Raw genomic sequence first — 15469 nt, 5'->3', positions numbered from 1 at the left:
GGAAGCCTGCCTCTCCCTCTCCCACTCCCCCTGCTTGTGTTCCCTCTCTCTCTGTCTCTCTCTGTCGAATAAATAAATAAAATCTTAAAAAAAAAGAAAAAGTCTATGGATAGCATAAATGTGACATGTCTTGCCAAAAATACCCTGTTCATCTTAAGTTTAAAGAGTGAGTTTAAAGAAAATTTATTTTTAAGAAAAACATACTATATGCAAAGATTTTAATAGAATTGTAAAGTATTAACTTGAAGTGACAGTCATATTGCCAGGCATAATTAAGTGATTTAAGAAAAGAAAACAATTAAAACTATTATTTTAAGAGCTAGAGCCTACTTATCAATTGCATTAAATAGAATTGCATCAGAAGGTCTGTTCATCATGTCTGTATAGCAAAATAAGAATGTTTGGCATTTTTCTTCCAAATACCTAGTTTAACTTTACATGTAAATTATATAATAGATGTTGAAGAAAATGAAGATGCTGGAGCAACATCCCTGCCAACTCAGCCGCCTCAGCCGTCATCTTCGACTTACGACCCAGGCAGCATGCCATCCAGCAGCTTCTCTGGCATACAGATTCCTCCCGGCGCGCATGCTCCAGCTAACACACCAGCGGAAGTGCCTCACAGCACAGGTAGGAAATTGAAGCTTAACGAGTTTTGAACTCTCCTTTCATAAATAAGGACTGCACTTTTTTTTTTTTTTAAGATTTTATTTATTTATTTGACAGAGAGAGACATAGTGAGAGAGAGAGCACAAGCAGGGGGAGTGGGAGAGGGAGAAGCAGGCTTCCCGCCGAGCAAGGAGCCCGATGTGGGACTCGATCCCAGGACCCTGGGATCAGGACCTGAGCCGAAGGCAGACGCTCAACGACTGAGCCACCCAGGCGCCCGGGACTGCACTTTTTATTGTGTTTATGCCTGATCTTGATGGTCATGAAGCATAATAAGATCTTTAAATTCTATTTGAACCTACAAAAAATGTTCAGTCCTTTTTGTTTAAGTTTTATTGTTGTTTGTCCTTTAGGTTTTTGAGAAGTGACCAAACATTTACATATGTTACTATTAACTTTATATTTTATTACTAAGAATAGCTTCTGTGCTTTTCGTGTGTGGTACTGTTTTCTCTTTCTTCCCCTCCCTTTCTTTGCCCTTCACTGTCCAAGATTAGCACTGAGTTGTGCGGATCTATCATAGTATGTGTTGGTCAGCGTCCCACTGTGTCAGCAAGATTTGATTTTTCTTGCCTTATTTCCTTAGGACCCGACCTCTGCCCTCAACGTAGATATTATTGATGAAGGGAGCAGGCATTGAGGCAGAAAATCTCAATAGCAGTGGAATCACAACCAAAAAGAGGGGGTGTGGGTTATTTCTTTTAATATTATAAACAGTTGACTGAAGAAAAGAAAGGGAAGTGATAGCTACTGTCTTTGAATAAATCAATACTGTATGTCTGTGTTTTCATGGAAAAGATCTAACAACACTAGTCTCTAGTAATGAGTCAGTGTCAGTAAATGAAAGATAATTTTTAAAATTGCAGACAGATACTCTTCCATTTACTTGTATTGTTGACAAAGTGTCATCCTTACCTTGAGATAGAAGGGCATTTAAAGCCATAATTTACATGTTGAAGTTTTTCCAAAAATTGTTCTTAAAATATTTCTTTTATCTCAGCATAAATGTAATCTATGGTAGTAAACCATACAAACATTTCAAAATATTTAATTCATAGGATGAAAGTCATTCTTTGAGCCCTCATTTCTGCGGTTTCTGTTAAGTACCACACCATTACTTCACTGACTTTTTTAAAGATTTTCAGCCTCAGTTTACCCAAACCATTTTAGCTTATTTTGCATGAGTTGAATAACATTTAAAAGTTTTCTATTTGACTATTATAGCACCAATTATTATTAATTTCTTTCTTCCTATTTTAAAACTTTTAACTTTATATTATCTACAAATATTGCTGTTATTTTTGTCTTGAAGAATATTGATGAATATGATTATTTTAACACTGATCTCTTTTGTGTCAGCATTCTGTATATTTTACTCTGACTTTGCTTTGCTTTATGGTCTGTATGATGAGTTTAATAGACCAATTTGAGTTTGTTTTGTAAGTAAAATTTCACAGAACACTGTTATATTTTATTTTCTTACAGAAATATTCACTATTTCCAGTGTAGAATAATATAAGCAATACCAGCTACTTAGATGTATTTGCCTTAGATAAATACTACTCTATTCTATTGAATTTAAACACTAACCAGGAGCTCCTGACACACTATTTTTATAGAAGGGCAAAGTGTGAATAAAATGTATTTTGAAGTCAAATAGTATTGGTTATTAGTTCCTGCCCCTTGCTAAGCCACAAACTCAGATGTTATTCAGCTTCTCAGTCTAGGTTTTGCCTCTTTCTAAAATGAAATTAACCATACTTCTCATAGTGATTTTAATTATTAAAGGAGAAAAAATTTGAAAATTCACTACTACTGTGCCTAATCACAAAATCAGTGTTCAGCAAATTAGCTTCCTTTTCCTTTTTTTTTTTTTTTTCTCTCTTCCTTCCTATCTCTGTGCCAAAGACAGGGTATTTAAGAGCAAGCTAATGAACACTTAAAATCATTTTGTGAATCAAGGGAAGTGTCACCTCTGGGGGTAGGATATTGACCTTAAAAAAAAGTTGCCTAAAGGGTACCATGTTAGACAATTTATCTTAGGGCAGAATTCTGATACAGGCACCTATATACATATATTTTATATATAGTCATACAGTGTGTATATAGAAGAGAGAAAGCTTACTTCTGGGAGGGCTGTATTCGGTTGAACCATATGAAATTGCTGCTTTTATATAACATAAGTGATAAAATCTTAGTAGTTTCATATGTTCAAACTAATAGACCATTATCTCCTGCTTAGAATATCTTTGACATACATAAACAGATATTGAGGAGGTAGTCTTCTATTAGAAAGTTTTCTGGCATGAACAGTTCATCTTTCTCCAATTAACTCTGGCATGAGCCTTATTTTTTTTTCTTTTTTGTTCCTCAGAGTGAGCACATAAAACTAAAAACCTTGAAACTTTTTTAGGGTGAGGTCCTATCTTGTTGCTTTATATACACTCTTATAGACTTAGCATTTACAAAATTATCATAGCTATTTTATGAATTAATTCTTACAGCAACTATATTAACTATATTAGATATTGCTGTCCCTAGTTTACACACTGTAAAGAAATTAAACAATTATCCCATGAAAATAAACATACAAACATAGCTATTAGTGACAGAGTTTGAACCCACGTCTTTCTGATTTCATGTTTTTGCCACCTCCTTTCTGTGTCTCTTCCTCCAAGGAACTAAAACCCTGTTAAATCAAAATCTACTTTTCTCACAATATTTTGCCCCTTAAAATTGGTTTGCGATATTGGAATCTCCTTTTAGCTGGCAGATCTTTTTTCTATTATGTTTAAAACAGTAAAACATTTTGGCTAATAGCAAATGAAATAACATTTTTAGTTTATAAGTATAGCAGATGTTTCCCCTCTTACTCACTTTAAGATTGATTTACTTTCCCTCATATAAAGATCCAGGATGTACTTTTATCAAAGGGAAATCCTCAAGATAGCTGAAAAGAATAGTATGTACTAATATATGGTTTTTAGTTCTTCCACCAAAAAGCACAGGGGTGCGAGGAGTGCAGTGAGCGATTGTTTAAGCAGGCAGAGTGCCTCTGGGCTCTAACCACTGTGGACGGTCAGATGGAGGTGATAGAGCGGATGATTTGTCCTTTCTTTTGAAACACATGCTTTATACAGCCTATACGTATTGAGGACGAAGGTCTCAGTAATTAGATCAAATATTAGAATTATGTTACAATGAATGCTAGCCTTTTGATTATAAATGCGGCTCCTTATACGTAGATCAAAAACTTAGCTCTTTTATTGTTGTTCTTTTATGTATGAGAAGTACTGCATTTGAGTTTTCCTACACAGCTTTCACAGTTGTTAATATTTTGTCCTGACCACTTCTGTCAATGCTATTTTCCATGATTACACTGAGGTATAATTGGGTTACTCAACCTAATCCTCCTATTTTCTCAACTTTGCTTATAGTGTCCCTTGTATCTAGCGTGTCTTTCTTCCTTTTTCTCTGCCTCTCCAAATGCTACTCCCCTAAGGGGTCTGTTTAATTATAATGCTGGATACTCTTCTCTAGTTTTCTAACCAACACCCATTTCTCCCTTTTCAGAATCCCCAGACTGTGTAGACAATAGAACAATTTAAATTCAGTACTTAATTAGAAATCTTGTAATGTTTAATTCTTGAATGTGTATTAATCCCACTTAAAAGGCTACATAACCATCTACTTAAAAGTTAGCCAGAACTTATTTGTTGACTCTTCTTTTTTGTTAAATAATAGAAAGGAAGAAATTTCCAACATAGTTCTGCTTTCCCCCATGAATGTTTTTATGGTCACATCACTCCCAACATATTCCCAGCATACTGCAGTCTTTGGGGTTGCAGTCCATTTGTGAATTGACATATGAGACCTTTCCAGATCCAGAAAGAAAGAAAAACAGATTTGGGCATCTCAAAAATAAATAAATAAATAACATAAACTAAAAGCCACTTTTACTAATTTAACAAGTATTTATGAGCTTATGTTGGACCTATACACTAGGCCCCCATGGAAACGTGTCATGACGGCTGCTGAAAGGACAGGCCTTGGCTCATGTGCATCAAGACAAATGGAAGCAGCATCTTCTTACTGCTCGCTTGAGGTGTGTTGAGCACCCTCTGCTGTCAGTTCAAGCTTTAGTTGAATGACTGTAACCAGAAGTTCTTAATAAAATGCAGACTACATATTTTTTTAATATCACTCAAATAAAATTTTGCTACATAACTAAATTTTCTCCCTGTAAATTCTGTTTTGTTCTTGTTAATTAATATTGCCTACTTAATTAATCATATGAAGATGTACTAATAAGCATTTAAAAGTTAATAATACAAGATGCTGATCAGTAAAAATACTCCTTTTCCATAGAGAAACGGATTTGTTTGGAAAATTTTTTTTTTTAAAGATTTTATTTATTTTTATTTTGAGAGAGAGAGAGAGAGCACAAGAGGGGGGAGCGGGAGAGGGAGAAGCAGACTTCCCGCCAAGCAGGGAGCCCAATGCGGGACTCGATCCCGGGACTCCAGGATCATGACCTGAGCCGAAGGCAGTCGCTTAACCAACTGAGCCACCCAGGCGCCCCATGGAAAATTTTATTTTAGACAAAAACACAAATTACCTAACAAGGAATGGCTTGATACCTAGATTGATCTGTGAGTGGGTTGTAGACTTAACCTTTTTTTTTTTTAACGTTATATGAAAAATTTATAATCATCTACCTATGCTTTAGGTACAGCGGCTTCAAAGCACTAGGCTTGACTAGGTAGTCTCTGAAGATCCCTCTCAAATCTTGCATTCCTTTTTTTTAATGTAATTATGTGTCTTTAAAAGCAAGTTTTGTGGGGACATTTATGTTGGATGGTGATACTTTAATATATTTGGTTAGCACTTACCAAAATCAAGCAAAAGATACTCATTGAATTGGTCAATTTAAAACTTGTATGTCCCCTGACTTTGCAGTTACACTTCTTTAAATTTTTTTCCCATAAATGAATTCATATATATATGTGTGTATATGTACACAGTGTGTCAGATTATTCACTGTAGTATTATCTATAGTAGCAAAAGATTGGAAACAACCTAAATGCCCATCAGTAAAGGACTGCTTTGTAAATTGTGGTTCATACCTGGAATGGAACACTGTGTAGCCATGTCAAATAACAAGGTAGATATATATATATATATCTAGAATTATTGCTAAAACATACTAAGTAAAAAATGCATGAAATAGTATAGTATGCAGACATAACGACCATCTGCATTAGACATGTGTGTATGTAAACACTCAGAATATATTTCCTGCATATTTTCTATACCAGCCTCCAGCATCAAATAAGTATGTCAAATTACAATTCATTAAGATTTCAAAAAAGTAATTAAGAAATGGAATTCCTTCATGATCCTTTAAATATTTTCCTAGTATATAATTAAGAGGTATAACTTTTATACCCATTTGTGGTTTTCTGATGCAGGTGTAGCAAGTAATACTATTGAACCTACTCCACAGACTATTCCAGCTATTGATCCTGCACTTTTCAGTACAGTCTCCCAGGGTAAGTCAGTTGACTATTTTTTTTTTTTTTTAAGATTTTATTTATTTATTTGAGACAGAGAGAATGAGAGAGACAGAGAGCACATGAGAGGGGGGAGGGTCAGAGGGAGAAGCAGGCTCCCCGCCGAGCAGGGAGCCTGATGCGGGACTCGATCCCGGGACTCCAGGATCATGACCTGAGCCGAAGGCAGTCGCTTAACCAACTGAGCCACCCAGGCGCCCCTATTTTTTGAGATATATTGTATCTCTTGTTTTGGGTGTTGTTTTCTAATTGTAACTTAAGAGTATTATATATTGGAATGTTTACACATTTCTTTGAATGTCTGTATTCACTGGATTCTCCAGTGAACCAAGATTCTTTCATATTATCAAAAATATCTAAATTTGAAGGCATTCCCCCCTTTTTTTATAGTTCCTTTTTTTTGGTATACAGTGGATATAGTGGCAGAAATAGCCAAAGCTATCACGAAAGCTGATACTAGATTACTTTAGTTCAAAAATTACCATGTATTATGATTATGATCTTCCTTATCTATACTAAATTATTAGATTATCCAAAAAGAGGAACTGACCATAGTTGAAAACAAAAACAAAAAGGGACCTGTAATAAATTGGCAAGTTACCCAAGAACATAGTGGAAAATATTTATCTGTTAGTAGACAGACCAGATAACCTGCCCAATGAATACTATATTCCTCTGTTAAACTTGGTTTCCAAACTCCCCTCTGGAGTCCCACCCAATTTTAAAAGCCCCACCTAAAATCTGATGTGAAAATACCTGAAATAGATAGATCAGTGAAACAGAATAGGGACTCTGGAAATTAGACCACACGTTATAGGAATTAAATTAATGATGAATGTGGCATTTGATCAGTGTGGCAAGAGTATATATTCAAAAGTGGTGTTTGAACAATTGGTTATTCAGGGGGCACCTGGGTGGCTCAGTCAGTTAAGTGTCTGACTTCAGCTGGGGCTGTGATCTTGAGGTCCTGGGATGGAGCCCCGCATTGGGCTCCCTGCTCAGTGGGGAGTCTGCTTCTCCCTGTACCTCTCTCCCCACTCGTTCTTTCTCTCTTTCTCTCTCAAATAGGATCTCAAAAAAAAAAAAAAGAACAGTTGGTTATGAGAAAGAAATATATATTAGATACTGTCTCTCAATACTTGTATGTGATTTAGTTGTGGTCTTAACAGGTTTGACAAATGAAAAATGAAAAATTCATACCACAGAAGACTCCTTCTTCCCCATTACATTGTTAGAATGCAACTAATAGACCAGGAAGAAATTGAAATTTAAAAATAAAGAAGTAATGTCCAGAGCATATATAAAGAGCTCCTACAAATGAATAACTGAAACTTAATTCGATAGAAAAAAAATGGGCAGAGAATATGATAGGGAATGCAGATACTCAGTGAACACATGAAAGCTTTCCCAGCCATATTCATAATCAGGGAAATTGAGAATTAGAATGAGTTTGGTTTGGTTTATGTCAATAGATAAAAAAATATTTTAAAGGATCAATAATCTGTAGTGTCATTGAAGACCTAAGAAATGACTCTCACATGCTGTTGGTGGGAAATGTACATTCGTAAAGTTTTTGCAGCAGCACTGTTGTCACTATCAGAATTGCAAATGTAATTTTTTTGAACCTGCTGTATTCTACTATCTTGAAAAAATACTCAGACATGGACACAAAATTTACAAGGATATTTTATTTCAACATCATCGCAATAGTAGAAAATCTTTTAAGTGCTAATTAATGGGATATTATGGTTCATTTGTCATATGGAATACTGAGCAGATATTAAATATGTATGTATGGTAACTTTGATGTGAAAAGATCTCCTAAGCATATTAAGTAAAAAAAAACAGGTTGCAGAACATTATATATAGTATGACCCTATTTAGGAAAAAAATATTAAAACTATCTTCCTGCATGTATGTATGTGTTTAAGAACATAGAAAAATTCTAGATAATACTCAGACCAAAACTAGTAGTTTCATAACCATCACTGTCTTCACCACCACCTCTAATAAATACTCGCTGAACCCCTTTCCTGCTACATTTTTCTCTTTAGTGCTTAGTACTTACCACCTTTAATACACATAGTGTATGTGCGTTAGTATTAATACATTAAACATTTCTGTAGTGAATTTGTGGCTGACTGTGGAAAGGCTGACAATGGAATTGGAAAGGTGGTAGATAGTTGAAGCAGAACATTTCCTTTTTTAACTTACATCTCTCTCTCTAGTATTAGAGCGTGAATAACCGCTTACCTCATGAATTTTTTTGAGAATTAAATGGAATATCTGAAACAAATTTATTAGCACAGTGCCTGACCTAATCAAATTCTACCTCTAATCATTCTAGTGTTGCCATTTCTAAGAAACATATCTTGGCAATGCCTGGATATAAGGGTTCAGTACTGAGCTTTATCTTTACTCCCAAGATTTACTGCATATCACATGGTTCCCCTATGATTCTGCCCATGCTTTCCATTCAAGTCAGAGGATAATAGAGTACATTAGGATCAGATTATCCAAGGCCCCTGACATGAATTTCTAAAATTACCTAGCTAAGTAAGAAAGAGTCTCTAAAGACCCATTTGGGTAATCTTTACAATATTCTGTGGTCTATCATAACATTAGATAAATTAGCCTTAGAAATGGATGCTTATGTCAACTGAGTGTGCAGGGATTTCTCTTCACACCAAAAATGTTATCTTTGATCCAGTGCTGACCCAGGCTCTTCCCACTGTGATAGGGAACTTGAGTAATAGCTCTAGCTGTCTTCTGCCTTCTTGTTCTGCCCCGTGCAGGAGAAAAGCAGCCCTGTGATGAGGACGGTCTTCTCTGAAGCCATCGGCAACATATTAAACATAGAGTTCGGAAAAGAGACACTCTCTTAGACAACCTCTTTACTCCTTCAGACACCTTTTACATCCACAGTGTGCTCTCTCTCTGGTCTGATTATGGCCTCTAGTAAATTTTAATAATAGAAAAAACAGCTTTTATTTGGGTGCTCTAAGCAGTATTTACTATTTTGTATGTAACATCAGATACTGAAATTGAACAGTTGTTCTCTTCTCCTTTTATATATTTTCCACTTTATCTAGTTTTCAAATGCTAAGTTAAAAGAATCATAATTAGGCAGATTTTCTTTTTATTTAATTTAAAATTTTAATCACATTTCATTATTAATGACTCTTAGATGATATTTGTTAAATGAAGGGAAGCCTGAAGTGTTATAAAATAGCAAAAGTAACTATTTGACATGGCTTTTTAAGTTCTTTATATTTTTAATTAATAAGTCTTGCATCTCTATTTAAATCTATAAGTTACATTTTATATCTGAGTCTTTAAGTTGGTTATTATCTAGTTATATTTTATATGATAGCTACATAATTTCATACATGTTTATAAGCTATATATATTACATACATGTAATGATATTTTTCTATTAAAATATTTTCATTCACATTTTCTGAATATTGAAATTGTTATTTCATGAAAAGTACAGTATTTGTGTTTTAAAATAGTTTTATCATTGGTGGATAAGTTTAGCTTATAAAAACTAAAATAGTAATGGAGTTCTTACCACTACATACATCTCATTAATAAATAAGTGATATATCAGCAAAACACTGCTAAGGCTAAGGCTGTAAAAATAAGAGTAGTTCTGATCATTGGGGCTTTCTTCCAGCAGGTCCGATAAATTCTGAATGGTTTCCCTACATACTTAAAGATTGCCCTGAGATAAGAGGACGGGCTATTCAAGCACGAAATGAGTAGTGGGGTAAACTCCATTTTCAAAGGCGTCTCCCTCACCTAGATAGGATGTATAGCTTTAGATGACTAGAACCTCTTAATATATTTGGAAAAACCATTGAAGAACCTAAAGTGTCCTGACTAAATTGTCAACAGAACAACTGCAGGATAATTGTTTTTTAGGTTTAATGGGTAACAAATGCGAAGGCACTAAAATACTAAAAGATTTGTGGAAAAATGTTTATACATATTTATATATATATATATAATAAATACAAATAATATAAAAATAATAAACATAAATATAAATAAATATAATAAAAATATAAATAAATATAAATATATATGATAATTGTATTTTACTAGTGTATTGATTTGTATTTCTTGCTTTTTAAGCAAGACTGAAATTCAAGAAAATTGAAACAAGATCTGTCAAAAGTGGAATATATAATCTCTTATTCACAACAGTAAAGACCAACCACTGTGATCTTTAATAATCAAAAAATTTTTAAAGACTTTATATGTCACACACTGGGCTAATTACTACATGTAGATCTATGTGTATTATATTAAAATCTGAAATTTCATTAATGTTTAATTCTGTATGAACTTTATTTTAAAATGTAGGAAATAATGTACACACAGCATTTTTATATTCATTCATTAAAGTTATTCAGTACTTATGGGTGCCTGGCTTTGGCCTAGAAACTTTAGGATACATTGTTTCAGAACTCTTGAAAATTTTAGAAAATAATGATTTGGATCAGAACTTAGTATCTGGATACCTGGAGTCATTACCTACTTTGTAATATCAGAGTTTTCATTATATGCCATGTATGTATGTATGTGTGTGTATGTATGTATGTATGTATACATACATATAGCAAAATTAAAAGCAACTAAATAAAGATAGTCTGTTTATAAGTACATGCTTATAAACAGAATAGAAATATATTAACTTCATTTATAAACAGAATTTGAAATATATTATTTGTTTGTTATATTCTGTGCCCCAGCCTTCTTTCTGATCTGTTCTTAATATCCTTATAAAGAATTCTAAAGAAAATGGTATTTCAGAAGTCAAGGCATAAAGTCAGTTTTTAATTTCATCTTTAGAAATACATATTCAAACCTTAGATTGATTAAGTGAAGTTTTTTTGTTTGTTTTCTTAAAGATTTTTTTTTATTTATTTGGAACAGAGAGAGACACAGCAAGACAGGGAACACAAGCAGGGGGAGTGGGAGAGGGAGAAGCAGGCTTCCCGCCAAGCAGGGAGCCTGATGTGGGGCTCGATCCCAGGACCCTTGGGATCATGACCTGAGCCAAAGGCAGATGCTTAACGACTGAGCCACCCAGGCGCCCCAAGTGAAGTTGTTTTTTTGGTTTTACCCAGATTATTTAGTCGGGTTCTACCCTTATTAATCATATGTGTAACTGGAAAACTTGGTGAGAATAAATTTTGGACATAATTTGTAAAGGTTGTTTATATGTTTAGTTTTATAATTTAATGATAATTAAACTAGAGGTTTTTATATGGATGGCACACAAACAAAATATTTACATGCTAAAAAAGTTAAATGACTTATGTAATTTTTTAAATAATTTTATTTATTTTTTTCATTGAGAATTATATTTATATTCTAGCTCAAGTGAGGGTTGAATGGTTTAGTCTGTGTGTATTGTTCCATGAAAAGAGAGGCTCAGCAATTCTAGTATGAAAACCAAAGCTACTATTCTTTTTTTACACAGAATATAATTTTTTTGCAGTTAATTTATCAAAATATAAAGGCTTCTAGTTTATTACCTCTGGAAGAAAAATCTTTTCATATAAGTTATTAGTATTGGCACGTGTATGGTTTATGTTAGTAAGAAAAAAAGTGAAAAGCATGAAAATACTTAGTTAAATATTTACACCTGGGGTTGAAAAAAAAACCTTCATGTTTTTATATAACCTACAATCTTAAATGTAAGCATTTACCTAACCTAATAGAATACTTTTTAGATTCCTACAGATATCTTAATCACTCTGTTTTTCTTCTAGGGGATATCCGTCTAACACCCGAGGACTTTGCTAGAGCCCAGAAATACTGCAAATATGCTGGCAGTGCTTTGCAATATGAAGATGTCAGCACTGCTGTGCAGAATCTACAGAAGGCCCTCAAGTTACTAACTACAGGCAGAGAATGAAGCCTTTGTACAGTAGATCCATGCATTTTTGGCTTAAAGAACTAACAGTCCATTACTCTATCTTCAGCCTATCAGGAGCACAGTTTTAAGGAAGACTTCAGTTGCATTGACTATAACAATGAAATCTGTGTCTGTGTATCAGATTCCTGTTGAAGCATTCAGCAGCAGCCTCAACCAGTTTTCATTGTCCATTTAGTGGATCCAGTAATCTCCGGGTATACAGGGCTGATGTGAGCAAAATCCTAAAAATGCCCATTGAATCCTGCTTCAGGAAATGAAAACACACTTCTATAAAATGTATTGGGGTTCGCATTGTATCTTAATATACATAAATTAGGGATTTTTTAATCATAATTTGGAGACACAGACTATATTATTTTGCTATAAAATTCTAAATTTAACTTTTAATAAAAGTTGCCAGAATATGCTAGATTAGAGATCATGTTTTTGTTTTCCTCTGGATTTATAAAACAAATATGAACATCCTAAACTGTTCGATAAATCCGAAAGGGATTATGTTCAAAATTAAATTTATGTTCATGTTTAATATCACTACATTAAAAGTTAAAATCTTTATGGAAGAAAATACAAGGTAAAGAGGTGGAATCACTCTTAGATTTAAGAATAATGTTGGTTTCCCAACTGCTTTCCCTTCTCCATTGAAGCTTAAAGTGAATTGGTATTTATTCATAAGCAGTTTGACTGCATGTACTAGGGAATGAAAAAAAGACATTTGTAGTAATGCCTGGAAATTTGGTGCTTAAAGTTAAGGTTCTCCTCTGCTGCTATGGAATGGATTCCATACAGTGTATAGCTAGGAGCGATGCAGAAGATTATAAGAATTTAGACTCTCAGTTGTTAAATTTATAAGTTTTGTGGGAGATTATGGACTTACTGTGTGTCACCTGCATTTGTGCTGTGTAAAAAATAAATACAAGGATTCTTTTAACTTGTTCAGCTTATTACAGAGCCAGATGTGTTTTAATTTGCATGCTAGAGTTTGTCATTATTGAAGTCATTATGTTTATATAAGAATATGGATATTTCTATAGTAAAAAAACAGTTTTTAAAAGGAAAGAGGTAAATTTGCCAAATTTACCTGAAATTTATCTGGTCCATTTCGTTCATCCCATTGAGATTGGAGTCATTTAACATAGGGGTCCACAAACTATGTATAGTCAGTGGGCAGACCACCTGTTGTGTAAATAAAGTTTTATTGAAAAAAACCCATACCCATCATTTATGTTTAATCTGTGTTTGCTTTCCCTGACTGCAGAATTAGATGGCCTGCAAGTCTAAAATATTTACTATTTGGCCCTGTAAGAAGAAGTTTGCTGACCCCTGTTCTAACAGTCTCTTTGAAAGAAAATGAATCATTAACTCATAATCATTTCTCTTTTAATTTTTCTTTGCCTAAGTATAATTCTATTGCATAGGGTTTGATAGAATGAACATTCAGACAGAATAAACTATTCTAAGGTATTGAAAATACAAGCCCCACAAACCATGCCTTCTGAAAAATGTGTTCATATCTTTCACAACTAAATTCTTATAACCTCTGTAGAGTTCAACATTTGCATCTAAAACTCTGGTGCTCTGATGCATTCCTCTAGACCTTTATTGTAGTAGAAGAGAGTCTAGGATTATCTTCCGTGTGTTACAAGAGGTAAATAAATCCAGCAAATTTTAATTCAGATCTTAACATGTCTGGACACTAGAAAGAAAACTATCAACTCCTATTTTACATCCTACTTTGTTGCTCCCAGTTGGGAGAGCACATTGAGGGGAGAAGATAATGTGGAAACCCTGGAGTTCACTGATAAGTGGGCTGTGGTGTGACAGCACTTATTTAAAATGGAAGCAACATCACTAGCTTCCTCAGAATTTGTTACGAGATACTTTACATGAAGTGCTCAGCAGTTGGTAGCAGACCACAAATGTTTATTGTTATTAACCTTAATAATGTCAATTATCAACAATTTATTTCCCATATATCAGGAAATCCCAGTTGTCTCTGTGTCTTACTGCTTTAAAATGCTTTCTTGCCTGAGAGGATTAAACTATAAGTACTTTTAGCTTTGTATTTCCTCATATGGAATCTGGCAAGATAAAGTTAGAAATTTTTTGATATAACACTAGGATAAGCGATTTTTATTTAGTCATTCAACATGTATTTATTGAGCAGCTACTATGTACCTGGTATTGTCCTTTTCATGAGAAAACAGCGGAAAATAAGAAAAAAATTCCTGCCTCATAGAGTTTATATTCTTATGGAGAGGAAACAGAGAAACAAGGAAACCAGTGGTTTTCAAAGGGTAATTGTTAGAAATGCAAATCTCAGGCTCTTGCCCCAGTCCTACCCAATCAGAAAAAAACTGTAAGGGTGGGGCCTGGCATTCTGAGTTAAGAGACACTTGGGTAGTCTGGAGGTCCCTGAAGTTTAAGTAATTTAGCCCTACCCAAATCACAAAGAATGAGAATCTGGGAGGAGAGATTCTCCTGAAGCAGTGGTTCGCAAAGTGTGGTTCCTGGACCCCCAGCATCAGCATTACCTGGGAACTTGCCAGGAAGTTCGGAGTTTCTGTATTAGTGCTAAAATGAGTATAGGATAGGAGATGCTTAGGTGTGTGGAGACATGCATATTTAAGTAGTAGGATAGTCAGGATGGGCCTCACTGAGGTGACTGCATGAAGAAGGAAGAAGGAGGAAGAGCATTCCAGGCTCCTCCAGGGAGGTAGAGAAGAGGTCAGAAGGTAGAAGTGAGGAAGGCTGGTGAAGGGAGCCACAGGCTTAGGACCATAGATTGGCTTTTTTTTTTAAAGATTTTATTTATTTATTTGTCGGAGAGAGAGAGAGCACAAGCAGGGGGAGCAGCAGGCAGAGCAGGCAGAGGGAGAAGCAGGCTTCCCTCTGAGCAGGGAGCCCGATGCGGGACTTGATCCCAGGACCCGGGGATCATGACCTGAGCTGAAGGCAGACGCTTAACAACTGAGCCACCCAGGCATCGCTATAGATAGGCTTTTTGTAAGAGATCCGACTTTTACTCTGAACAAGACGGGGATCTTTTGAGAGGTTTTGAACAGAAGAGTGGCCTGATTGTGACTTAACTTTTAAAAGGATCATACTGTGTGTGGAGACTAGGCCATAAGGCGGGTGAGAGTGGAAGCTGGGAGACCAGTTACAAGAGTATTGCAATAATGAAGGTGAAATATGATGGCTTAGACCAGGGGTAGTTGTGGAGGTAATAGGATGTCATTGGTTTCTGGCTATTTTTAAAGCAGAGATGCAGTATTTC

General features: G+C 34.7%; 1 protein-coding gene across 1 annotated transcript in view; it reads left to right on the top strand.

Annotated features, from left to right (window-relative positions):
- VTA1 (vesicle trafficking 1) overlaps nt 1–12600 on the top strand; it is a 64294-nt gene extending 51694 nt beyond the window's left edge. The window contains 3 exon segments of the mRNA XM_021693188.1: nt 457–630; nt 6141–6221; nt 12029–12600. Coding sequence (XP_021548863.1) covers nt 457–630; nt 6141–6221; nt 12029–12174 — 401 coding nt within the window. The 3' untranslated portion in view covers nt 12175–12600.
- Nucleotides 12601–15469: the final 2869 nt, after the last annotated feature.

This window comes from Neomonachus schauinslandi, chromosome 8 (assembly GCF_002201575.2).
Source record: "Neomonachus schauinslandi chromosome 8, ASM220157v2, whole genome shotgun sequence".
NCBI classification, from domain to species: Eukaryota; Metazoa; Chordata; class Mammalia; order Carnivora; family Phocidae; genus Neomonachus; species Neomonachus schauinslandi.
Note: the sequence above shows the minus strand (reverse complement) of the source record. Positions and strands in the feature narration are given on the sequence as shown.